Raw genomic sequence first — 25784 nt, forward strand, 5'->3', positions numbered from 1 at the left:
TCCGGGTCATGTGGCCAGCATGACTAAGCTGCTTCTGGCAAACCAGAGCAGCACACGGAAACGCCGTTTACCTTCCCGCTGGAGTGATATCTATTTATCTACTTGCACTTTGACGTGCTTTCGAACTGCTAGGTTGGCAGGAGCAGGGACCGAGCAACGGGAGCTCATGCCATTGCAGGGATTCGAACTGCCGACCTTCTGATTGGCAAGTCCTAGGCTCAGCGGTTTAACCCACAGCGCCACCCGCATCCCATCTACGTGTCTGCAGAAACCTGAGCCTGGGTTACACCTATCCATATCAGCCTGTAGGTGTAGGCTGCTGGTGTTTATACTGTCACCAGAAAATAGGCAGTGCCTTTTATCAATGGCCTAACTCCCCATCTAAAAGGACTCAAGTGTCTCCCAAGTTTATCGGTCTGTGACGAATGAGCGCAGGCAGTGAAAGCAAGGCTGATCTTTATTAAGAGTTCTGGTAGCAATACAGCCAGACAACAGAAAATTAAGAAATGTGCATCTGGGTGAAAGGAAGGTCCCTTGTCTAAAAGCATCGAAGGCTCCTTGCGTCAGCTGCTCCAACATCTGGATTTTGCTTCTCAAGGCACTGCTCCCTGTTGCTCTCCCCGCCTGGTCTGGGAAAACAGCGGCGTCTTGGCCCTGCAGAGCCCTTCTTGCCTCCAGCTGCCTCTCCACCTAGCTAACTCCCTGCTTTAAATTGAGGCCCTGTTTTTCTAGGCCGGCCGCTCATAACCGTTAATTTCCTGCCCGGCGGGGGAGCGTGAGCTGGGGCCGCAGCATGTCCTGTTCTTCCCAGGGCGCAGGGCAGCCCAGGACGCCGAATTCTCCCTGCGCGCTCCTCTTGGAATCCGCTCTGCGGCTCCCAGCAACCTCTGGCCGCAGAGCGGGGTTGGTCTGTTAGCAGGGCCCGGAGGGCTGCCTCTGGCCTCCGCCCTCCCTGGGCTGCTTACGTGGCCTTGGGGTCTCTCTGTCTCATTGTGTGTGCACATTTGCCGACTGCCCTTCCTACCCCCCCCAAGTTGCAATCGCTTCTCCCCACCCCTCAAAACCAAAACCTTTCCAAGCATTTCACATCCGTCTGCCTCGGACCCCTGGAAGCCAGGCAAGTCCGAAGTTTCTGCTTGTTTCGTTGGTCTGATGGGTAGGGGTGACGGTTGTACAGCCTTCAAGCGCTTGCGAAAGGTCCCAGGTAGGACTGGGAGAGCCTCCCTGCCGGAACTCCAGCAGAGCTGCTGCCAGTCAGTGTAGGCAGTACTGAGCTAGATGGGACAGTGGTCTGATTTGCTATAAGGCACCTTCCAGTGTTCTCACTTGGGAAAGGGATGTAGCTCAGTGGTAGAGAGCATCTGCCTGGTATGCAGGGGATCTCCAGGTCGGCCTTGCTTCATAAAGCGCTGGAGAGCTGCTGCCAGCCAGTGCAGTTTGGCTTTGTAAAAGGCAGCTTTCTGCTTTCCTAGGAAGGCTTTCCCCCCTGGAGTGTAGGAGGAGGGCAGCCACGGCAAAGAACCACACACACTTGCGCTGGCTGGGAGAGTAGACCTGGCAGGGGCCGTGGTAGCGCCAGCCAGCCCCTTCTTTCAATCCTCTTGTAAGTCTGCTCTCTCTTCAGAGGTAGACTGCTGCTGGACCTGCAGGTTCTACTGCCTAATAGTGGCTAAATGGTCCCTTCTCCATGCATTTGGTCTAATACCCTTTTAAAACCGGTGACCTTCGCTCAGCACATCTTGTGACTGCAAATCCTGTAAATTAATGATGCATTGGGCAAAGATTCCTTCCCCCCCCCCTTGCTCGTGTATATAGCGGACTGATTGGGTGGCAAATCATGAGGGGTATGCCCCCCTCTTTTCCGAGTGGGCTGGAAAAACTTGGAGCAGGGAGCTCAACTCTTGGCTATTTTAAGGAGGCATCAAAGCTGTGCGGAGAGTTCTGAAGTGGGTCTGGTGTGCCCTGGCTCTTTCCAGCTGCTGCAGCTGCTGTTTGTGACCTCTTGCCTTCAGCATCCAAGGGGAAATGCCGTGGTGGAGTCCCTCCCTTGTTGCTTGGCTTGGCACTGTCCTGCCCGGTCTAACTGTAGCTGTGCCAGTGGCCAGCCATGCGAGGGAGAATAGGGTGGTGAGAGAGAGAGAGCCCTAGTGGGTGATGGACAGATGTTTCTGCCATTGATTGCCCCACATGCCACATGAGCAGGAGCTGTTTGGCTAGGTTAGGTGGGCAAGATGAATCCCCAGTTATTCTGCACCAACACGTCTTACAACACTCTGTTGCCTTGGGCTTCTGCCTCCCCACGCTGCCCCCCACAAAAGAGCACTTCTATGTGCAGTGGTTTAAAGCTTTTAAAAAACTTATTTATATATTTTTTTTAAATTTATGCTTTTCAGGTTTATACATTTCACTAATTTTACAATCACTTTAACATTTCAAAACTTGACTTCCTTCCCCCTCTTTCTGCGGTTCCTTAAATTCATTTTTAATATCTTCTGCCTATCCAACTTTACTTAATCTGTTCACTTATTCCATCTACTTTAAATATATACTCTTATGAAACTGCAGGTTATGACAATAATCCCACCAGTGTTATTATCTGTATACAATTTATCTATCAAATATTCAATAAACCATTTCCATTCTTTTATTTAATAAAGTTTGTTATTAAAAGAGACAACTTCACAAAAGCACATGGTTAAAACTTTGGAACTCCCTGCCATAGGGACTTAAAGGTAAAGGGACCCCTGACCATTAGGTCCAGACGTGGTCGACTCTGGGGTTGTGGCGCTCATCTCGCTTTATTGGCCGAGGGAGCTGGTGTACAGCTTCCGGGTCATGTGGCCAGCATGGCTAAGCTGCTTCTGGCGAACCAGAGCAGCGCACGGAAACACCGTTTACCTTCCCGCCGGAGCGGTACCTATTTATCTACTTGCACTTTTGAAGTGCTTTTGAACTGCTAGGAGCCATAGGGACCTAGATGGCTTTAAAAGAGGATTAAATAAATTCATGGAGAAGAGGCCTATCGAGCTGGTTATGCTCTGCCTCCACAGTCAGAGGCAGCAATGCTTCTGAATCTGTGGACCATAATTTTACCATGTCTGTGAAGAACACTTAACAGCTGGAATTCAGATTGTTGTACTCTGGTTGACCTCTGGGACTCCCTGCCACAAGAAGCAGTGATGACCACTAACTTTGGATGGCTTTCAAGGAAGACTAGACAAATTCATGGAGGAGAGAGAGGGCTATTGAAGGCTACTAGCCACAATGGCTCTGCTCTGCTTCCACGGTCAGAGGCAGCGATGCTACTGAATCCATCCCAGTTGCTGGAAACCACAGGAGGGGAGAATTGCTCTTGTGCTCAGGTCCAGCTTGGAAGTTTTCCATTCAGGCACCTGGCTGGCCACTGTGAGAACAGGATGCTGGCCTAGATGGGCCATTGGCCTGACTGAGCAAGCTCTCCTTCCATTCTTGTGTCTGCAATATGGGAATCGCAATGCTGAACTACCTTACATGCTGCCTGGGGCTGATGGGAGTTGTAGTCCAAAACAGCTGGAGGGCAACAGGTTGGGGAAGATTATTCTGATTGCAGTGCCAACTCTCCTCTTACCTGTAAAGGACCCCCTGGATGGTTAAGTCCAGTCAAAGGCAACTAAGGGGTTGCAGTGTTCACCCTGCTTTTAGGACGAGGGAGCCGGCGTTTGTCCACAGACAACTTTCCGGGTCATGTGGCCAGCATGGGATGCTGTGATGGAAACCAGAGCTCATGGAAACACTGTTTACCTTCCCGCTGGAGCGGTACCTACTTATCTACTTGCACTGGTGTGCTTTCAAACCACTAGGTTGGCAGGAGCTGGGACAGAGCAACGGGAGCTCACCCTGCTGCGGGGATTCAAACCGCTGACCTTCTGATCGGCAAGCCCAAGAGGCTCAGTGGTTTAGACCACAGCGCCCCCCCCCGTCCCCTCTTATCTGTGTGCTTGTGTGTGTGAGAGAGAAAGAGAGCGAGAGCGCTGTTGTCAGCTGTGACGGTGTGTTGTGTATGTGTGTTGGCAATCCCTGCATATGCTGCAGGAAATGTCTACGCTGTTCCCCATTGCTGCCTTTCCTCCATATTCCGTCTCTGAATCCAGACGCTCCGGAGAGCAGCCTCTGCAGCACCCTTCCTGACTCAGACAAAAGGGGTCAGGAAATGCAGCTGTGGCGAGGCTAAATGCTGGGAAGCATGACCCCTTACCCCACCCCACATCCAGGAAATGAGACGGGGCCTGACTGCTGTACAGGGCTGGGCTGGGGGTAGAGAGATTGAGAGAGGGAGGGTCGTGGACACGCCCAGCAGGAAGCGGGACACCCACAGTGGTGGCTTGGCTTTGATCAGGGGATGTCTCTCCCTCCAGATGTTCTTGGACCGCACTTTCCCATCATCTCTGGCTACAGACTACGCTGGCTGGGGATGATGGGAATTGCAGTCCAGAGATTTCCCCACGAGGAAAAGGTGTGCAGCCATGACAGTTTAAATCAGAGCCAGGGTGGTGTAGCGGTTAGAGTGTTGTACAGTGGTACCTTGGTTCTCAAACATCTTGATACTCAAACAACTTGGAACCCAAACACTGCAAAACCGGAAGTAAGTGTTCCGGTTTGCGAACTTTTTCGGAAGCCGAACGTGCTCCATTCTGAGTGCCACACTTCCCTTTTGAGTGTTACGCTGAGGTCTGTCTGTTTTTGCTATTTATTTTGCGTTTTTGTTTTTGCTGCTTTTTTGTTTTGTTTTTGTGACTGTGTGGAACCCACTTCAGCTACTGATTGATTGATAGTGTGACTGCAGTACATTGTTTATTGCTTTCATTTTATGGATCAATGGCCTTGTTAGATAGTAAAATTCATGTTAAATTTCTGTTTTAGGGGTTGTTTTTAAAAGTCTGGAACAGGTGAATCCGTTTTGCAATACTTTCTATGGGAAAGCGCGCCTTGGTTTTGGAACACTTTGGTTTTAGAAGGGACTTCCAGAATGGATTAAGTTTGAGAACCAAGGTACCACTGTACTAGGACCTGGGAGAGGCTTGGGTTCAAATCCTCACTTGGCCTTGTGACGTTCACTGGGTGACCTTGGGCCCACTGCTGCTCCTCAGTCTAAATCTACCTCACAGGGTTGTTGTGTGGGCTAAATGAGGAGGGACACAACCATGCATGTTACCTTGCTTCTTGGGCGAAAAAAAGGTTCATGCAAAAAACAAAAAGAATTTAAAAAGCGGCACCATAGCGCTTTAAAAGTATGGTGCAAATGCAGCCCTTGCTCTTTTTTAATGTCTGATTTTTATTGGTAATTTTAATGCTGCAATTCCTGGAGCGGCTTGACAATCCATCCCCAGGGAACCATGGGAACCGTAGTTCTGCGAGGGAGGGAATAAGGACCTCCTACAAGAACCCCTCGCAAACTGTATTTCCCAGGAGCCTTTGCAGGAAGCTGTGGCTGTTCAACCCGGCACGATACTGCTTTAAGGGTGCACTGCAGATGGGTCTCTGGTGCCACAAATCTGCTTGAAAATAGATAGATAAACTTTATTCGCATTAGCCAACGGCCGTAGCAACATAAAACAAACCGTATATACAATTAAAAAGACGACAATGGGTAAAAAGGGCAATCAAGATTATTGTTCAGATAGTGGCCCTTAATCTCATTGCACCCTCGATAAACTTAGCAACCTTTGCTGTTGTCTGATCATTTTGATCTGATAAAAGAAAGTGTGGCCACAGACGTGCGGCCTGGGATGGTAAGTCAGAGTGGGGTAATGATCCCATTCCTCAGATCTTTATAAAGGGGGCAGGACAGGAGAACATGAGCCACTGTTTCCAGATTACCATCTCCACAGGGGCAGACTCGTTTCTCGGTTGGAATCTTTTGGTATCTGCCCTCAAGTACGGCAGAGGGCATCACACAAATCGGCTTTTTTTTATTTGTTAAAGTGACCGTGACAGTCCTTGCCCACTGCTCGGAACCGGAGGGTAGGAGAGGTTATCCCTGCCTCTTGACCTCCTCAAGTGTTGTGTGGGGTTTCTGGTTCCCAATTTGAGACCACCACCTCTCGGGATTTTCCCTGCTGCTCAGGCCCGTGTCTGTGTATGTGCCCAGCGATGCCATTCTTTGGGTGGAGGTCTCCTGGCCACCGTCCGAGGCTTAGTGGCAGTCGCGTGCGTGGGTCATTGGGCTCCGTGCCGGGAGAGTGGGTGGCTGCAGGGACACTGGTCCCCTGTGTCAGCCGGGACACTGCCTCCATTGTGTGCGTCGTCGCCCGGAATCTCGAGAGTTTTGAGCCGAGGTGGGCCAGAGCGGGGTGGGTGGAGCCGGTCTCTACGATGCCCTTTATCCGTCCCGGAGTGACCATTTGCCTTTTACGCTGCTGCCACCCCTCCCTCCCCACACAGCTGGAAGCCACGCTGGACCTGACCGAGCGGCGGCAGATCCGCTCCGCCATCCGGGAGCTGCGGCGGCAGGAACTGGAGCGAGACGAGGAGGCGCTGGCATCCAAACGCTTCCGGACGGAGCGCTGTGCAGAACGGCAGGAGAACAAGGAGAATGTGCTGAGGTGGGTCCTCGGAACCCCTTTCTTTCCCCCTCTAATCTGCTTGCTTAGCCTCTCCTCCCATTACTTTTAAATAATTGCAGAATCAGTTGCGGAATTTCTAGGGTTGCAGAATTTCTAGGGTTGCGGAATTTCTAGGGTTGCGGAATCTCTAGGGCTGCAGGTGGCTTTGATGATGTGCCCTCTACACACGTATCATGCGAATCGGGGAAGACTCCCTTCCTGAAACCCTGGAGAGCTGCTGCCAGACAGTGTAGGTCGTATTGCGCTAGATGGACCAATGGTCTGACTCGGGATAGTGAAGGGCTGTAGCTCAGAGGGAGAACATCTGCTTTGCATGCAGAAAGAAGTTCGCTGGTTCGATTCCTGGCATCTCCAGGTAGGGACGGGAAGGAAAGATCTCCATCTGAAATCCCAGACAGCCTCTGCCGGTCAGTGTAGGCAGTGCTGAAGTAGATGGACCCCACTGATCTGATTCAGTATAAAGCGACCTTCTAGGAAGGTTTCTGTCCCTGATATGCTGGAGGGGGGTCAGACAAAAAGCCTCCCTGCCAGCTTATTGGCCAATGGTCTCACAGATCTTAGCCATCACCCCCCACCTGAAGATGTGTCCCTTGTTCCCTACAGATCACTGCGGCTGGAGGAGGAGCAGAAGCAGCAGCAGCAGCAGAAAACTCTGGACATCCTATCCGGGAAGTTGGAAACCATCCAGGATGTGGAGGAACTGACTGCTTTGGTGAGTGGCTTGGGGACCTTCTCTTTTGAACGTGCCAGCCTTGGCTTTTGAAGCAGAGGGGATAAAGAGACCGAACAAAGAGCCAAAGTCCCGCGTTCGAATCCTGTCTCTTGCTGTTGGGCAAGCCCCATCCTCTCTCAGTATAAACTGTCTCAGTTTGCAATATACTCGGTACTCGTTTACTTCCGAGATTACCCCCACTTGACCGCTTCGATCTGCACTTGTAAGAAATGGGTTCTTTTAGTGCGGGAACTCTCTGGAAAACGCTCTGAATTTTCAGAAGCGTGATGTCAATATGAACTTCACGATTGCAAAGTGGCAGGCTGCTGGCTTCCTTCCTGCAGCTTTTTACTTGGGTCTGATCTGGCTGGGAGTTCTGGATCCGACATTCTCCAGGCTCTGGGGAGATAACTGCCTCGTTTGTCTCTTTCCCCGGCCGCTGCCAAGTGCCTTGGCAAAGAAAGAGTGCCATTTAGTGGCCAGCTCATGTAACTGTCCCTGTATTTCAGGGATTTTGGGGGGGGCGGCGTCACTTTTCCTCCAGAGGGCCACATTCTCTCCTGGACAACCTTCTGAGGGCCGCGTGCTGGTGGTGGGTAGGGCCAGAGTCAAAGTCAGATGGAGCAATGAATGTGCACTTTGCCTTAGGACACTAGGCTGGTTTCTGCAGAAACTCCCCTGCCTCTTTCTGCCCTCCAGCCATGCCAGAGGCACTGTTAGAGTCCCAGGACACATCTTGTTCCCCGTTGTCAGAAATCAATCTTTCAGTGAGGCAGCACCTATGGAACTCCCTGCCTCTTGATACCAGGCAGGCAACTTCACTGTACTTTTTTCAGAGCCCACTAAAAACATTTTTTCTTTGTTTAGATAAGCCCACCCAGATGCTTAGAACGTTGATGCGAATTTTAATCTGCTTTTACAGTCATACCTTGGTTGTCAAACACTTTGGTACTCGTTGGTTTCGGCTTCTGAACGATCGAAACCCGGAAGTGAGTGTTCCAGTTATTGAAGTTTTTTTGGAAGTCGAATGTCTGATGGGGCTTCCGCGGCTTCCGATTGGCTGCAGGAGCTTTGTGCAGCCAATCGGAAGCTGCGCTTGGGAAGTCAAACGTTTCGGAAATCAGACAGACTTCTAGAATGGATTCTGTTTGACTTCTGAGGTACGACTGTATTTGAGACCTTTGAATTCCTTGGTACTCGTATGTTTCGGCTTCCGAACGATCGAAACCCGGAAGTGAGTGTTCCAGTCATCAAACTTTTTTGGGAAGCCGAACGTCCGAAGCGGCTTCTGCTATTGTTTCTGGTGCACCTGGTGCATTCAGAAGGCTATCGGAAGCTGCGCCTTGGTTTCCTAATGTTTCGGAAGTCGAACAAACTTCTGGAAAAACAGTCTGTTTGAAAACCAAGGTATGACTGTAATCTATTGTTATTTTAACTTTCTGCAATGGCTGTGAATTTTTCCGAATGATAATTTCATCGTTTTATCTTTGTGGCAAACCAATCACTTTTTTTGCAATCAAGCACTGGCTAAATTTTGTGAAATAATAATAATAATTTAAAAATCTCAGCCGTTCAAAAGGATCCAGGGGAAGTGTGATGCAAGGCTGGAGGCCCAATGAGAGGGGGTGTGGTTTCTGAAGATGAGTGTACCCCTTCAGTACTGTATTTTAGGGTGTCTGGCTGCGCCTTGCAGCCAACAGGTCCCTCCTTGAAAAGCAAGCAGGGTCTTCTCAGTGTTGGCCCCTCCATTTCACCATGTGGAGATAACCCATGTTTCTCATCGTTTTAAAAAAATGAATACAAATGACAGACTTGTCTAACCAGCGGGTATTCGCGTGCACGTTCGGACTGACAGCATCTATCTTGCCTGCTCCCAGTTGGCCCAGAGCTGGCCTTGACTTGCGGAGGATGAAGCCAACCTGTAAAAGTGGCTGACCTTTCCTTTTCTCCCATCAGATGCGGGCGGCCAGCGAATATGAGGAACGGAAACTGATCCGTGCCGCCATTCGCAAACTGCGTGCTGAAGAAATTGAAGGTATGACGGGCTCTGACTTAAGGGGAGGAAGAGAGACCTGAAACCCCCCAGGGTGTTTGTGTTGTGTCTTCCAGGAATTGTGAGGGCCGGAAAGGAGGAGGCTGGCGAAAGTGCGGAAGGAACAGCTGAGAGACCATTTTGCTTATTTGTATTTGTTGCTTATTATATACAGTGGTACCTCGGGATAAGTACTTAATTTGTTCCGGAGGTCTGTTCTTAACCTGAAACTGTTCTTAACCTGAAGCACCACTTTAGCCAATGGGGCCTCCTGCTGCCGCCACGCCGCCGGAGCACAATTTCTGTTCTTAACCTGAAGCACTGTTTCTGGTTTAGCGGAGTCTGTAACCTGAAGCGTATGTAACCTGAGGTACCACTGTATATTTTTAGGACCTAGCGTATTATTGTGGCTCCTTAACAAACTTGTTTTAAATACAGTGGTACCTCGGGTTACAGACACCTCAGGTTACATACGCTTCAGGTTACAGACTCCGCTAACCCAGAAATAGTACCTTGGGTTAAGAACTTTGCTTCAGGAAGAGAACAGAAATTGAGCAGCGGCAGCGTGGTAGCAGCAGGAGGCCCCATTAGCTAAAGTGGTACCTCAGGTTAAGAACAGTTTCAGGTTAAGAACAGACCCCCGGAACGAATTAAGTTCTTAACCCGAGGTCCCACTGTACGGCTTTTTAAAATTATTGAATCCCGCCCTCAGGAACATCCAGTGAAGCTGATTGTTGGAGGATTCAGGGCAGATAAAAGAACCTCTTTGCACGGTACATTGTTAAACTACGAAACTCGCTTCTTCAGGAGGCAGTGATGGCCACTAACCTAGACAGCCAGGACTGTCTTAGGCATATATGGTGCCAGGGTGCAAAGATCCACCCTCCCCCCGTTGCCCAGTCCCGGGCCTCAGCCTCTTGCTGGCTCAGTCACCCCCGAACTTGTGGCACAGAGCCGCCCGCAGCAGAAGAGCCTTTCACGGCACTCTGACCAACGGGTGGTCTCTTCTCCGGACTCAACTCTCGGGCCCTGGGCTCTCGGCCTGGTGCCCCACACCCCTAGTGCCTTTGGGTAAGACAGCCCTGTAAAGGGACCCCTGACCATTAGGTTCAGTTGTGACCGACTCTGGGGTTGTGGTGCTCATCTCGCTTTATTGGCCAAGGGAGCCGGCATACAGCTTCCGGGTCATGTGGCCAGCAGGACTAAGCCGCTTCTGGCAAACCAGAGCAGCGCACGGAAACGCCTTTTACCGTCCCGCCAGAGTGGTACCTATTTATCTACTTGCACTTTGACGTGCTTTTGAACTGCTAGGTTGGCAGGAGCAGGGACCGAGCAATGGGAGCTCACACCGTCGCAGGGATTCAAACCACCAACCTTCTGATCAGCAAGTCCTAGGCTCTGTGGTTTAACCCACAGCGCCACCCGCGTCCCAAGATGGCCCTGTAGACAGCTTTAAAAGAGGATCAAATAAATTTGAGGTGGTGGAGGTTTTCAGTGCCTACTAGCCATGATGCCTGTGCTCTGCCTCTATGATTAGAAGTGGCAAGGCTTCTGAATTCTGGTTGCTGGAAACTGCGGAGGGGCAGAATGCCTCTTTGGGGAGAATCCTGCTTGTGGGTTTCCCAGGGGAGGCATCTATTTGGCCACTGGGAGAATAGGATGCTGGACTAGATAGGCCATTGGCTGGATCCATGCTGGTGGTGGGCGGGCCTGGGCCCCACCCGCCTGTCAACTATGCAGAAAAGCATGCCGCCCAACCAATTGGCAGTGAGGACAGCTGCGGGGCATGCTGATTGGTGCATTTCTCAGCCGCCGCCATTCAGTTGTGTGGCAGCGGGCGGAAGGATGGTGGGAACAGCTGAAGAGCGTGCGGGTCTGTGGCAGGGAAGAGGATCCGCTGGCCAGAGGAGAGGCAGCATGGGGGCCTTGCGGAAGTCAGTTGAGGGCCGTATGCGATGAGTTGCAAATACGTGCCGGGAAGCGAACCTCCAGAGGCGAAACCTGCTTTATTTGTTCTCTTCCTCTCTTAAGCTGCAGCTTTGGCAGGGAAAGCTTACTACAACCGGCGGGAGACGGATGAGGCCCTGGGGGTCAAAGGAAGGGAAGGAAACACAGCGGACGGGGGCATCTCTGAGGTGAGCGGAAGTCATGTGCAAGAAGAAGGTCACAAACGTACAAATCAGCTCTTCTTTCTGCCTCTCCTCCAAACCTCCCAACCTCCACCCATTCCATTCCTCACGCACTTCACCTTGTAATGAATTCTTTCACAGATTGGCCGAAACGTTGTTGAGTCTAAGTACGCAACGTGAAATAGTGCGCATTTGGAGTTTGTGACACTTAAAGAAAAAGGAATGTGACACTGAAAGAAATAGGGAAAAACAGGGCCCCTGCATATCATATAAAGACCCTCTATTTAAAACTTTTTCTTATGAGGCAATAATCCATATTTTTATTTATAGACATATTTATGGACATATTTTAAAGCCGATTTTGCGCCCCCACCCACCTGCACCCCTGGTGGGAGCCTTCCTCGCCACCCCCTAGCTATGTCCCTGCCGGGAAGCTGCCTTAGATGTAGTCAAATCCCCTGATCCATCCATCTCAATATTGCCTACACTGACTGGCAGCAGCAGCAGATCTCTTGGATTCTAGGCATCTATTTTCTGCCTGCCCTACGTAGAGATGCCATTGGCGACCGAACCTGAACTGTGGCTGTCCAGGTGTTGTTGCACAGCTAATGGGATCAGGGACGGTGGGAGTTTTAGCTTGGAGGGCCACAGATTCCTCGCGCCTCTCCTAGGAGGTCTGGGGTGAGCCGAGGGGTGTGGTTTGCAGGGGTTCCTCTTGGAAGGGCCATTGGTTGCTGCCGTTTCGGTCCTTGTTCAGTTTGGCAGGACTCGGGGCTCACCCGTGAGCATCGCGCCCTGCAGGGTTTGCGGGAAATGCAGCGTTGCCGATTTAGGTTTCCCGAGCAGTGGTGCGGGCTGTCCACTAGATGGCAGTTTTCTCCCGGGGAAAAAAAGAGAGGAAGATTTTGGTCTAGCCCAGGTCCTTGCTTAGAACCTTGTTTCTGATGACGGATGCCTGGCGTCTCCATGCTCACCCCCCCTCCAACTCACCCCCCACCACCACCTAGATGGACTTGCAGAAACATTTGTCTTCCCTCTGTGGGGTTTTGCTCACTTTGAACTCCAATCCATGAAGATGGGCGTGCGTGTGTGTGTGTGTGTGTGTGTGTGTGTACACACACACACACACACACACACACACACACACACACCTAATTCTGTCATGGTGAATTTTTAAAAAGAGAGCCGTGTTCTCCATTTATACTGGCACATGCTGTGGCCCCAAACCAAATCACTGCCTCCCTCCGCCAGTTTGCTTTTTGGAAAAGACATGGGATGTGGGTGGGTGGGGGGCCTATGGTAGTTTTGGACGTCAACTCCCTCCAGCCCACCCTCCTCCCCAGCCGAGTTGGAAGCTGCAGTTCAAAAATGGCTGCGCTGACCGTGGCCGGTGGAAGTTGTAGTCCAGGAACACCTGGAGGCCACTGGATGCTTGGCGAAGGCTGCCTTCAAACCTTCGTGTGGGTGGTCCCTCCCCTGCTGCCCCCCCCCCGGTGCAAAGCCCCCTCTCAAATTTCTCCTCCCTCCGCGCCCCCCCCCGCCCAAATTCCCACATTCTGTTCAGCATCTTTGAAAAAGAGTCAGGGGACCGGGGACTGTGGTTGCCTAGCAACCCAGAGTTAACCTGGATGGATGGATTATTTTGAGGAGGGGGCTGCATCTGGTTGCTTAGCAACCGTTCCCACATAGATGCACGCTCTGCCTGATTGTTCGTTGTGGTAGGGGGATCGGCTCCCTAATTTCAGCGGCCCATAGTTTTGGGCACTCGTCTTATTTTGGAGAGCAGGACCTAATGAGAGCGTTTGGATGGGTGTGACAAGGTTGTGTGTGTGTGTATGTGTCTACACATCTGCTGGATGCTGCCCTCGGCTGGCTGTCACCAAACCTTTGTCTGCCTCTCAGATTCTTTCTCTGAGGTGCTACACCTGACCTGTTGTGTGGTGATTTGGGGACACCTCCCCGCAGGTGAATAAAGACCTTGCTTAAAAAATGAAATAAAAAAACCTGGATCCTTGATTCCGAGGCGATTCAGAACCCTCTCGCCTCTGGGCTTGCCCTCGCAAACGCAGGTCGCTGCTGCCACTCTGCACATGCACAGATGCCCGTAAGGGTTAAAAGCCCATTCTTTGGAAGCTACTTTTGTAATCGGGCATCGAAAGGGTGTGGCAGTATGCGAGTGGATGTTTGTGCCTGCAGGTGTGCTCAGGTGAGGTCGCCGAGTCATATGCAGAGTGATGCTGGCTGACGCCGCGTTTTCTCTCTCTCATCTCTCCTCAGGTGCAGGAGCGGGAATTGATCAGGGCCCAGATCCGGGAGCTGCGAAGCCAGCAGCGGCAGGAAGCAAAGCCAGCAGACATGCCGGGTGAGTCTACCTCTGCGATCAAGGGTCGGGGAACTAAGGGGTGGGGTTTCTCTCTTCCGCTGGTCGTGACCTTCCTTCGCATCCATCCTTTCTGGCAGACTCCTCCACCCCCGTGGGAACTCTCCTGCTTCTGGACCCTGTCGCTGACCAAGCACCCGCCGAGCCACCCTCGCTGTCAGAGAGTGGGCCGGATCCAGAGTCGAGCGCCGAGGCCAGCTCCCGAGACAGCGACTCCAGGACTGAATCACCTCCCGCTTCTGAGGAGGAGACAGGCACCGGCCGCATTTCCACTCCAGAAGACAGCGAGGGGTTGAGGGCTCCCGAAGGAGGGTCCGCTTCCAGCCAGCCTCCGCAAGGGCAGCCAGATGCTCCAAGCGTGGCGAGCGATTCCTCCCAGGAAGAGGAGGCTTCCGCGAAATTACCGAGCGAAGAGACTCCGAGAGAACAGGTATGTGGGCGCCATTCCCCCTAACCTCACAGGAAGGGGATGAATAGTGCAGGTGTGGGGAGAGGTTTGCCACCTAAGGGCCACATTCCCTTCTGGGCAGCTTTCCAGGGGCCGCATGCTGGAGATGCGAGAGGTCAGGGGTCAAAGTGGGTGGGGCAACGAATGAACATTTTACCTCTGTGCAGTCGGGTAGTTTCTATACAGCTCTCCATCCTTCATTTTGAGGGTTCGAGGACACTTTTTAGACAAGCAGGAACTTTCAGGGTGCACGTGAGGTGCTGTGTGCCCTTGGGGCGAGGGGTGTGGCTGGTAGAGAGGGAAGAAGGCATCATTTGCCCTTCTGCCTAGTACAGTGGTACCTCGGGTTACAGACGCTTCAGGTTACAGACTCTGCTAACCCAGAAATAGTACCTTGGGTTAAGAACTTTGCTTCAGAATGAGAACAGAAATCGTGCTCCGGCGGCGTGGCAGCAGCAGTGGGAGGCCCCATTAGCTAAAGTGGTGCTTCAGGTTAAGAACAGTTTCAGGTTCAGAATGGACCTCAGGAACGAATTAAGTTCTTAACCAGAGGTACCACTGTACAGCGGTACTTTGGTTTAAGAACAGCCCTGTTTACGAACTCTGCAAAACCGGAAGTAGTGTCCCCGGTTTGAGAACTTTACCTCGGTCTAAGAACGGAATCCGAATGGTGGAAGGACACCGGCGGCGGGAGGCCTCATTAGGGAAAGCGCACCTCGGTTTAAGAACGGTTTTGGTTTAAGAACGGACTTCCGGAACGGATTGAGTTCGTAAACTGAGGTACCACTGTAAAGGCAACAAATTGGGTGATCAGCAGGTGGGTGGGACCTGCCTCAGGCAAAATTTGGCCCGTGAGGAAGAGAGGGGCAGACACAGATCTGGTGGGGTGAATTCTGGCTGCTCTTCTGAGATCTGCCAACCTGCGTGGCTGGGCAATGGGTTCGATTTTTACCCTGTTTTCTCTCCAACCTCCCGCAGGATGCACCTCAAGCCCCCGAGCAGGAAGCGGGTGTCGTGGACAGCAGAGAAAGCGGTAAGGTCTTGAGCCAAGCATAACAGGCTGGTGGACATTGGTTGATGGGTGCTGGGTTGCACTGGGGGTGCTGAGCCCATTAAGAGGGGGGCTGCCTTTGGGATGCTGTGGGTCAGCCTGCACTAGATATGCTGTTAGCCGCAGCCAGTGCGGCTGGGGAATTGTAGGCCCTTGCTCCATCTAGCTCAGTGTTGTCTACACTGACCGGCAGCAGCCCTCCAGTGCTTTTTGGACAGGGATATTTCCTTTCCAGTCCTAACTGGAGATGTTGCATGGCAGTGAACCCGGCACCTTCTGAATGCAGAACAGATGCGCTAACAGATGCGCTGCGGCTGAGCTGGTGGCCCTTCGCCATACTTGAGCCAGAAACTTGGTCAGTCTGGCTCAGTATTTTCTATCTACACCAGGCACCCCCAAACTTGGTCCTTCAGATGTTTTTTGGGACTACACCTCCCATCATCCCTAGCTAACAGGACCAGTGGTCAGGGATGATGGGAGTTGTAGTCCCAAAAAACATCTGGAGGGCCGAGTTTGGGGATGCCTGATCTACACCAACCGCCTGCGTTTCCCAGCCCTGCCTGGAGATCTTGGGAATTCAACCTGCGACATTCTGCATGCAAAGCAGATCCTCTACTGCTGACCTATGACCTTCCCTCTTATCATAGGAAGCTGCTTTATGTTAAGTCCATCTAGCTCAGTACTGTCAACACTGACTGGCAGCAGCTTCCCGGAGTTTCAGACCAGGGCCTCTTCCTGCCCTACCTGTAGATGCCTCTGGGGATTGAGCCAGGCACCTTTTGCACGCAAATTAGATGCCCGGCCAGTGGTCCACCTAGGCCAGTGCTGCCTCCACCGACCTGCAGCAGCCCTCCAGGGATTCACAACCGTACCCGGATATGTCATCGGGGATCGAACCTGGAACCTTTTGCATGCAAAACGGATGCATTACCGCTGAACTGTGTTCCATCCCGGAGTGGCGTCCTTTCCCTTCTGCCGAAAGAGAGCTATGTGTTTGTCGTGCATGTACTCCCACTAGCCCCAACCGGCAGCCCACACCTTCCTTTCTAGAAACCCTACCCGTGCCTGGAATCACGGTGTGTGTGTGTGTGTGTGTGAAGCAGACCCTCTCAGGCACCCCAGAGCTCTCTGGCCACAGGCTGGCCTTGACGGCGCGGCGTCGCTTACGAGAGTTGAGCGCAAGCCCCAGGAGAGATAATAATAATAATTTAATAATTTGTCATTTATACCCCCGCCCATCTGGCTGGAGACGCCCCATCTAGCCTTTAATCCCGGCAACATCCTTGCCCAAGCCTTAGACCATGTCCTCTCTTCACCCCAGCTGCAATTTTGGAAAAACTCCGGCCACCCCTGCCCCATCCTCTGTCAGACTCCACAAAGACGGGGTCAGGCCCCTTGACCCGGATCTGCTGCAAAGGGAGTCCGGGGTCTGCCCTGGCCCAGGGAGACATGCCCCCTTGTTTTGGGCCCTGGGCCTCTCTCTGCGGTTGTCCTTGCATCCCCTCCCTGCCTTTCCCCCTTCTGCCAGGCAGCGTCTAAGGCTTCCTCCAAGGGCCATGAAAGGGAATCTGTTGCTCCGCCAAACTGGACCTCTTGCATTCCTTCTCCCAATAAGGTCAGGAACGGCTCCTCGCTCCATCCTCAGCTGCCTTCTCCCCCCCCCCCATCCCGTCTTCCTTTCTCCTCTGGGTTTTGCTCTGTCCCAGTCTCTCTCTCCTCCCTGCCCCCCCCTTGTTCCCTGGCAGATTGAGGAGACTCCAGGGCCCCCCTTTTGCAAACATATTCTCCCACCACTTTGACTGAATCTCCAATCTTCGGTCACGTTCCTTGTCGCCCCTCTCGCCTTCTTAACTTTCCCGAAGGGTGCAGAGACTCCCAAGAGTTTGGCAAGGCCGGCTGCGGAAACCGACGAGAGGTGGTTTTTTAAAAAATAAAAAAACACATTGACGTCTTTTGTTGCTCTTCTGCAGTTCATCACCCTGGGATCTTTCGGGAGGGAGGGCGAATCGTAAATCCAGTGCTTAATAACAGTCGGAAAGGAATAATTATGAAGAGTCGTCCTTTCCTCTGGCCCCAAAGTTCAGCCACAGGGCAGAAGTTGTGCCTCTTCTTGCACAACAAAAACACACACACAAGGAATGGGAACTCCTGGCAACGAGAATTCTTACCAGTGGGGAACTGGGACAGGCTGTCCTGCTATCCCATGTTTTTGAAGACTTTTTGCATCATTATCATCTATTAAGGCCAGGCACCATCATCCCCCTTCGCAGCTATTATTATGGCTGTAACTGAGTGACAGGACATCAGCCTTGCCTGCGCAAGGTCCTGATTTAATCCTCCGGCTGAGAAAAGACCCCTGCCTGAATCGCTGGAGAGCTGCTGCCAGTCCGAGTGGACAGTACTGTGCTAGATGGACCCAATTGCCTGACTTGGTATAAGGCAGCTTCCTACATTGATTTTAGAATGAATTGATTTTAGAATGTATTTTAATTAATTGATTGTGATTTTATGTAAACTGTGTTATTTTTATTGTTGTTAGCTGCTCTGAGCCCGGCTTCGGCTGGGGAGGGTGGGATAAAAAAATATATTATTATTATTATTATTATTATTATTATTATTATTATTATTATTATTATCACATTCCACTTCAATCTGGCCTTTTATCCAGAACAGTGAGGACTAGAGTCTTAGCTCTTTTTTAAGCAGAAGGTGCTAGAAGCTCAGTGACAGATGGTGCCTGCTTTGTGCATAAGTAGGTCTCAGGTTCAGCATCTCTGGGCAGGGCTGGGAAAATTCAGCTTGGTGTTCTCGACACTGACTGGCAGCAGCTCTCCAATGGAGATGCCTGGAGGGGCCATTGGGGTTTCACCTGGGACCTTCTGCATTCCAAGCAGGTGCTCTGCCACCAATCTACGCTCCTTCCCCACTGGAGAACCCCTTTGTCTAGCCCCATGGTTCCCAATGTGGGGCACATGCCCCACAGGGGGGCAATTCGAGAAAGAGCTATTAACAGTGAATGGCCTTTTAGGCTTCCTCCACGTGAATAGGAGTTCACTTTTTGAATAATAAGAATTATATGTCACGGGGGGGCGGGCATCAGAACCACTGATCTAAGCCCTTGAGAAGCTTCAGAACCATTCATTTAACATAGCTTCATTTCTCTCCCCCCCCCCCCCCCCCGACAGTTTCCTCAGCAGCTCCATCCAGTGCCGCCCCCCAGACCCCTGCCCCTCCAGATGCCCGCTGCGGTGAAACCACACAACCGACGCCACGCCAGGCAACCAGCACAGGTAACAACCGTCTGGCCTAGCAACGGATTGCTTCATGGCTGTGTTAGGGGGATGTTCATTCTCTCTCTCTCTCTGTGGCATAGTTGCTACTTATCTAACAGGACGGGGGAACCTTGGTGCCAGAGATGGCATTGTGTGGGTTTTGTTTCAGCCCCCTCCCAGGTGTTTTGCATTATTTTAATTTTTATTATGCCTTTCAAAGGAAGCTGCCTTAGAATCATAGAAACGTAGAGTGGGAAGGGACCCTGAGAATCATCTAGCCCCATGGTTCCCAACATGGGGCACACGCAACACAAGGGGGGTGGGGGAATTTGATTTTTAAGGGGGAGCAATTTGGAAGCTTGTTTAGACCAATGTGAATAAGAAAAGAATTATATGTCATTGGTGGGGGGGGATCAGGATTTTAGAGAAGCTTAGGTGGGGCATGGGATGCAGGTGGTGCTGTGGGTTAAACCACAGAGCCTAGGACTTGCCGATCAGAAGGTTGGCGGTTCGAATCCCTGCAACAGGGTGAGCTCCTGTTGCTCGGTCCCTGCTCCTGCCAACCTAGCAGTTCGAAAGCACGTCAAGTGCTTTCTGGCGGGAAGGTAAACAGCATTTCCGTGCGCTGCTCTGGTTCGCTAGAAGCGGCTTAGTCATGCTGGCCACATGACCCGGAAGCTGTATGCCGGCTCCCTTGGCCAATAAAGCAAGATGAGCGCCACAACCCCAGAGTCGGCCACGACTGGACCTAATGGTCAGGGGTCTCTTTACCTTTACCTAGGTGGGGCATGGCCAAAAATGGTTGACAACCACTGGTCTAGTTCAACCCCCTGCAATGCAGGAATATGCTATAGTCCCATACGGGGATCAAACCTGCATCCTTGGCGTTATCAGCACCATGCTCTAACCAACTGAGCTTTCCAGGCCCAACAGTAGACTTAGGAATATACGAAGCTGCTTTATACCGAGTCAGACTGTTGGTCCATCTACCTCAGTAGTGTCGACACTGACTGGCAGCAGCTCTCCAGGGTTTCAAGCAGGGGACGTTTTCTGGAGGTGCTGTTCAGGATCAAACCTGCGGCCTTCTGCATCCCAAGCAGTGCTCTTACCGTTAAGCCTTTTTAAACAGGAACACAGGAAGCTGCCTTTATACTGAGTCCCCTCGTCACCCCATCTAGCTCCATGTCGTTTACACTGGGTGGCAGCAGGAGCTCGCTAGTGTTTCAGGTCTCTCCCAGCCCTACTTAGAGCTTTTGGGAATTTGAATCTGGGACACTTTACATGCAAAACAGAAGCGCCTCCACTGAGCCATGGCCATTCTGCACAGAAGAAATCGGTCATTAGTATAATAGGACCTGCATTTTCGGTCTCTCTGCCTGGACATCAGGCAAATGCTTTTGCTCTACTCAGTTAGATGCCTGCTTGAAGCATGTTTGTTTAAGCAAGACTACCCAGACACTCAGGATACTGAGATGTGTTTTATCCCTCTTTAGGAAGGTGCTGTGGTCTAAAGCACTGAGCCTCTTGGGCTTGCCGATCAGAAGGTCGGCGGTTCAAATCCCCGCGACTGGGTGAGCTCCCGTTGCTCGGTCCCTGCTCCTGCCAACCTAGCAGTTAGAAAACATGCCAGTGCAAGTAGATAAATAGGTACTGCTCCGACAGGAAGGTAAACGGCATTTCCATTCTCTGCTCTGGTTTTGGTGTTCCGTTGCACCAGAAGCGGCTTAGTCATGCTGGCCACATGACCCAGAAAAACTGGCTGTGGACAAACGCCGGCTCCCTTGGCCTGAAAGTGAGATGAGCGCCACAACCGCAGAGTCATCTGCGACTGGACTTAACTGTCAGGGGTCCTTTACCTTTTTATACCTGTTTTTAAATTGAGCTTTTTTTTAAAAAAAAAGTTTTCTTTTATATATTTGCAAACCACCAAGAGGTTTTCCAACAATCAAGCAGCATATATATATTTTGCTTAAGTAAATGTTAGAAAATGGAGTAAAAATAGCTTTACAAAACGTTAACAACAACACAGAAAATGACAAAAGGTCATTAATAGTACATAGTCATCTTAATAGTACATAGTGCTTATTTTAGTTAATAAATTGTGTATACTGCTGGATTGTAGAAAATAAAAGAATAACCCTCAAAGCAGCTTATTAAAAAAAAATAAACAAGGGAATCATCAGTAAAAGAAAAGATAGAAACAACTATTTAAAACCTTCAGAAAAATAATTAACATCACTGATAAACTTCCCCCTCCAATCAAAACACCTGTCAGCATTTTATATGTCTGAATAGGGTTTGCCTAAACCATTTTTTTTGTAGCAGACACCACAAAGAGTGCAGTGAAGACACTGTCTAATATCAATTGGCAGGGAGTTCCAAAGAGTGGGAATAGATTACAACATCTCTCAGCCTTAGCCAGCACAGCCAAGTTGTAGTTTGAAACATCTGGAGGGCATCAGGTTGGGGAAGGCTGCATGAGTGAGTCTTTTGGATTTTCTCAGCTTGTACATGTGGCTAAATGGAGTGGGCAGTGTTTCTTTGCTGGGGTGGTGTGAGGAGGGTTCGCCTCTTTCCATATGAACCTCTTTCCATATGAACCTACCTGGACCATGAGATCATCTTCTGAGGCCCTTCCTCACGTGCCGCCTCCTCCAGAGGTCTGGAGGGTGGCAACACGAGAACGGGGCCTTCTCTGCAGTGGCTCCCTGTCTGTGGAATACTCTCCCCAGGGAAGTTCGCCTGGTACCTTCATTATAACCCTTAGGCAAAAATGTTCCTCTTTCACCTGGCCTTTGGCTGATCAATTGGGCGGTTCATAAAAAACTTGAATTGAATTGAAATTTCAGCCTTTACAACATAGGAAAACGGCCAAGTAAACAGCTGTTTTTGTGGGGGAGGCTCAAGATATTAACTGATATGCATGAAATTTCAGATATAGCTATATAATCCCTAGTGTAGTAAGACAAGACCTTTGGAGCAGGCATTAAAAAAAAAGTTTCTTATGAACCGCCCTGCTGAGCAACACCCAATGCCCTTTTAAGACGTGTGGTGGAAATGTGGTTATTTAGTTGGCTGGTGCGCGGTGCTGATAAAACCAAGGTTGCCTGTTCGATCGCCAGCTGCACATTCCTGCATTGCTGGGCGTAGGGCTAGAATTTGGGAAAATGCAAGTTTCCCAAACTTTCATTTCCAGCTGTTTATGGACTACAACTCCCATCATCCCTAGCTAGCAGGACCAGTGGTCAGGGCTGATGGGAATTGTAGTCTGAAAAAGGCTGGAGAACAAAGTTTAGGAAACACTGGATTAAATGATCCTTGGGGTCCCTTCCAAATCTGTTTCTTTGACAAGCTGGGGATTTTGAGCTTCCTAACTTTGATCTTCCTTCCAGAGGGAAGGACTCTGGGAGCCCCTCACACTGTCTGTGCTGGCGAAGCTCCTTCTGTTATTGTTTTAAGTGCGTATAAACTCTGGGAGGAGCTCAGAAGCGTTCTTGGCCAGATTCCCAGCTGGGTGATGCATAAACTCTCCTCTGTTCCCTCTCTCTGTCTTGCAGATTCCCGGCGGGATCAACCCTTCCAGCGATCCGGCTCTGTGCTGGACCGCGCACGAAAGTTCAGCTCGGAGCCCCCCAAGCCGGCGGGCTCTGCCGCCACCCCCCGGAAGGTGGAGAGTGTGGGCAAAGGTGCCCGGATCCTGCAGCAGCAGCAACAGCTCCTGAACCCCCCGCGTGCAGGAGACTTACCTGTTGGGGCACGGGGTGGCAGCAGTGGCGCTGCCAGTCGTACCCTCCAGGATGCCAGCAGGGGTACAGAGGAGCAGCAGCCGGCCAAGCCCTCCGCCATCCAGGCAAAGACCGGGACAGTGAGGCCTCCTGCCGAGAGTCCAGCCGGCCCTAAAGAGGTGGCCGGCCCCCGGGGGCGGAGCCAGGCTGGCCAATGGCAGGGGAGCAAGTGGGCACCTGCCCGCCCCTCTGCTGAAAACACTCCGGGGAGCTCCTCCGGCTCAAAGGAGCCCCATGTCCCCCCGTTGAGCTCTTCCTCCTCCCGCAGCCCTCTGCCAGCCCGGGCGCGCAACCTCAGCGCTGCCGAGCCCAGCGACGAGATGAAGACCCTCTTCACCATCGAGATCAAGGATGGCCGCAGCCAGCCCCTCAGGAGCCAGATCGTGGGGACCCCAGGGAACCAGCGGGCAGGTGAGTTGTGCATTTGCGTTACCGTCCGGCGCCCTCGGAAGTTGGTGCGGGGGCAAGAGTGTCTTATAGGCACTTCTTGCCTGCTCTGCGGAAGTTCTGTAGGGAGAGCACCAATTTGTTCGTGGTAATTGCTGCATCGCAGTGGGTCAGACTAGACAACCCATGAGGTCCCTGCCTCCCACTCTGTGATTCTGCTTCTTCTCGGTTTGGCTCCTTTTGGACAGAATCGTTTATTTGCTACATTTCTTTCCTGCAAAGAGCTCAAGGCAGCGCACGTGGTTCTCCTTCCGTTCTCACAACAACCCTGTGAGGTAGGTCAGGCTGAGAGATCGTGACTGACCCAGAGTTGCCCAGTGAGTTTCACCTGGTTGAGTGTGGATTCGAACCTCAATCCCTCCCGGGTTCTAGTCGGACACTCTAACTATTCCATGATGGCACAATTGCCACCAGACATCCCATAAAGTGACTTTTGAAGTGGATCTGGTCTTGTAGGAACCTTCAAGGCAAGTGAGGAGAATTTTGCCGAAAGGAGTGGAATTTCCAGGACGGCAGGAAGGGCAGAGAATGCATGTTTTGCACCTTGTGGATTTCTCCCCTGATTAAAGTTCTGCCCAGAGAAGCATCTTTCTCTGTCTGTGGCACTACCTGCTTGTTGAATTTCTCCCTTTTCTGCACGCATAAAAGCTCAGAGCCTTTGCCCACAAAATGCCAGCCGATTTGTCCCCAAAATATGAAATTGCAGGACAGACTTGGGTGGGTGGGTGTAGTTTGGTCTGGCAAACCTTCTGCAGGGAGAGTCGAAAATCTTCAGAGAAATTGGGACAAAATGCCATGAGCCTGCATGGAAATGGCAGCCTCTGCTTTGCCGGCAGAGGCTTGTCTCCTCCTGCAGAGTTGCAAGCGCTGCTTTGCACCAGAAACCACCTTCCAGAGTTACTTCGTGCAGCGCAAGTCAGAATGTTGGTCCATCTAGGTCAGTGTTGCCTTCACTGACTGGCAGCAATGGCTCTGCAGGGAATCCTTTCCAGCCCAACCTGGAGAGGCTGAACCCAGGACCTTCTGCCAGTGCTTTTTGCATGAAGCTACAACCCTCTATTCTGCAAAATTGCATTTTGTTGCGGGGACTTAAAGCACTCTCCTCTCCTAGTTGCTCCCAGGTTGCCACTGCCCCTTTATAAGGGAATATATCTGTTATCCATAAGGTTTAAAAGGCTAGAGATTTGGGCAACGGTGGCTTCTCCTCTGGCTAGTGGGAATTTGCAGCTGCGGGTTGCATAGGTAATCCAGCAAACTGCCTTACACTGTTGGCCCATCCAGCTCAGCATTGTCTGCACTGACTGGCAGCAGCTCTCCCGGGGTTTTCAGGCAGGGGACATTCCCAGCCCCGCCTGGAGGGGCTGCCGGAATTGAACCTGCGACCTTCTGCATGCAAAGCAAGCAGATAATCTGCCGCAGAGTTTACAGCCCTTCTCTTGAGGATAAATTAAGATTTTAGTCCCCAGGGTTTTTGTTTGGTTTTTTTTAAAGAGCTGAATTAAATAGGAAGCTGCCTAATATTGAATCAGGACGCTTGTCTGTTCTGCAGCAGCTATTTCAAGTAGGAATCATTTCTAGCAGTCTCAGGAGATCCTGGCGGGGACTGAACTTGGGAACTTCTGCATGCAATTATTATTATTATTATTATTATTATTATTATTATTATTATTATTATTATTATTACCCCGCCCATCTGTCTGGGTTTCCCCAGCCACTCTGGGCGGCTTCCAATAGAATAGTAAAATACAATAACCTATTAAACATTAAAAGCTTCCCTAAACAAGGCTGCCTTCAGATGTCTTCTAAAAGTCTGGTAGTTGTTGTTCTCTTTGACATCTGATGGAAGGGCGTTCCACAGGGCGGGCGCCACTACCGAGAAGGTCCTCTGCCTGGTTCCCTGTAGCCTCACTTCTCGCAGTGAGGGAACCTCCAGAAGGCCCTCAGAGCTGGACCTCAGTGTCTGGGTAGAATGATGGGGGTGGAGACGCTCCTTCAGGTATCCTGGACCGGGGCCGTTTAGGGCTTGCTCTACCACTGAACCAGAACACTTTGCCGTACAGTGGTACCTCGGGTTACATACGCTTCAGGTTACATACACTTCAGGTTACAGACTCCGGGTCCAAATTCAGAGTGCTGGTTTTGACCTATAAAGCCTTAAATGGCTCAGGACAGCGATGCAGTGGTACCTCGGGTTACAGACGCTTCAGGTTACAGACTCTGCTAACCCAGAAATTGTACCTCGGGTTAAGAACTTTGCTTCAGGATGAGAACAGAAATTACGCAGCAGTGGCACAGCGGCAGCGGAAGACCCCATTAGCTAAAGTGGTGCTTCAGGTTAAGAACAGTTTCAGGTTAAGAACGGACCTCTGGAACGAATTAAGTACGTAACCAGAGGTACCACTGTAATTGCATGTTGTTTCCAGTGAGATAGAGACAGAGAGGCCGGTGTGTGTGTGTGGTCTCCGCACTTGGAAACTTTCCTGTTCGTGGTGGGATAAACTTCTGTCGCTGTGGCCGGAGTGCGTCGCATTGATCTTCTCAGGGATTGGGTGCAAATTCAGATTACCTGCCCCCCCCCATGAAGCCTTTGAAGTCTTGATTTTTTATTTTGAGCCCGTGGTGGTGGTGTGCTCAGAGTGTCGGACTTAGGACAAGGGAGAACAGAGTTCGAATCCCCCTCTCGGGCATGAAGCTCACTGGGTTTCCCCCTTTGGCCCGTCGCAGCTTCTCAGCCTGGCCTACCTCACAGGGTTGCTGAGGGGATTAAATGAGGAGCGGGGAGAAACAGGGAGGATATAAACATACACATACCCTTTTATGCCGCAATTTCATTTTAAAATGTCAATGCGACGAACGCAACGGTGATACGTGAAAACCACATCAAGGTTCGAAACACCGCATCGCGGTGATGTTTCCTTTAATCATC

General features: G+C 51.2%; 1 protein-coding gene across 11 annotated transcripts in view; it reads left to right on the plus strand.

Moving 5' to 3' along the window:
• The window catches only part of SMTN (smoothelin), a 79502-nt gene that overhangs the window by 19109 nt on the left and 34609 nt on the right, over positions 1-25784 (plus strand). For 8 of the 11 annotated variants that reach the window (XM_083717062.1, XM_083717064.1, XM_083717067.1 and 5 more), the window contains exons 3-11: positions 6421-6581; positions 7206-7314; positions 9271-9349; positions 11378-11481; positions 13753-13837; positions 13936-14285; positions 15282-15336; positions 18540-18644; positions 22184-22822. In XM_083717062.1, the coding sequence (XP_083573188.1) occupies positions 6421-6581; positions 7206-7314; positions 9271-9349; positions 11378-11481; positions 13753-13837; positions 13936-14285; positions 15282-15336; positions 18540-18644; positions 22184-22822 (1687 nt within the window). Of the gene's footprint in view, positions 1-6420; positions 6582-7205; positions 7315-9270; positions 9350-11377; positions 11482-13059; positions 13296-13752; positions 13838-13935; positions 14286-15281; positions 15337-18539; positions 18645-22183; positions 22823-25784 lie in introns of those variants that run through there. The other 3 variants (XM_083717059.1, XM_083717063.1, XM_083717060.1) reach the window with 2 other exon arrangements.

This window comes from Podarcis gaigeae (assembly GCF_964106915.1).
Source record: "Podarcis gaigeae genome assembly, chromosome: 16".
NCBI lineage: Eukaryota > Metazoa > Chordata > Lepidosauria > Squamata > Lacertidae > Podarcis > Podarcis gaigeae.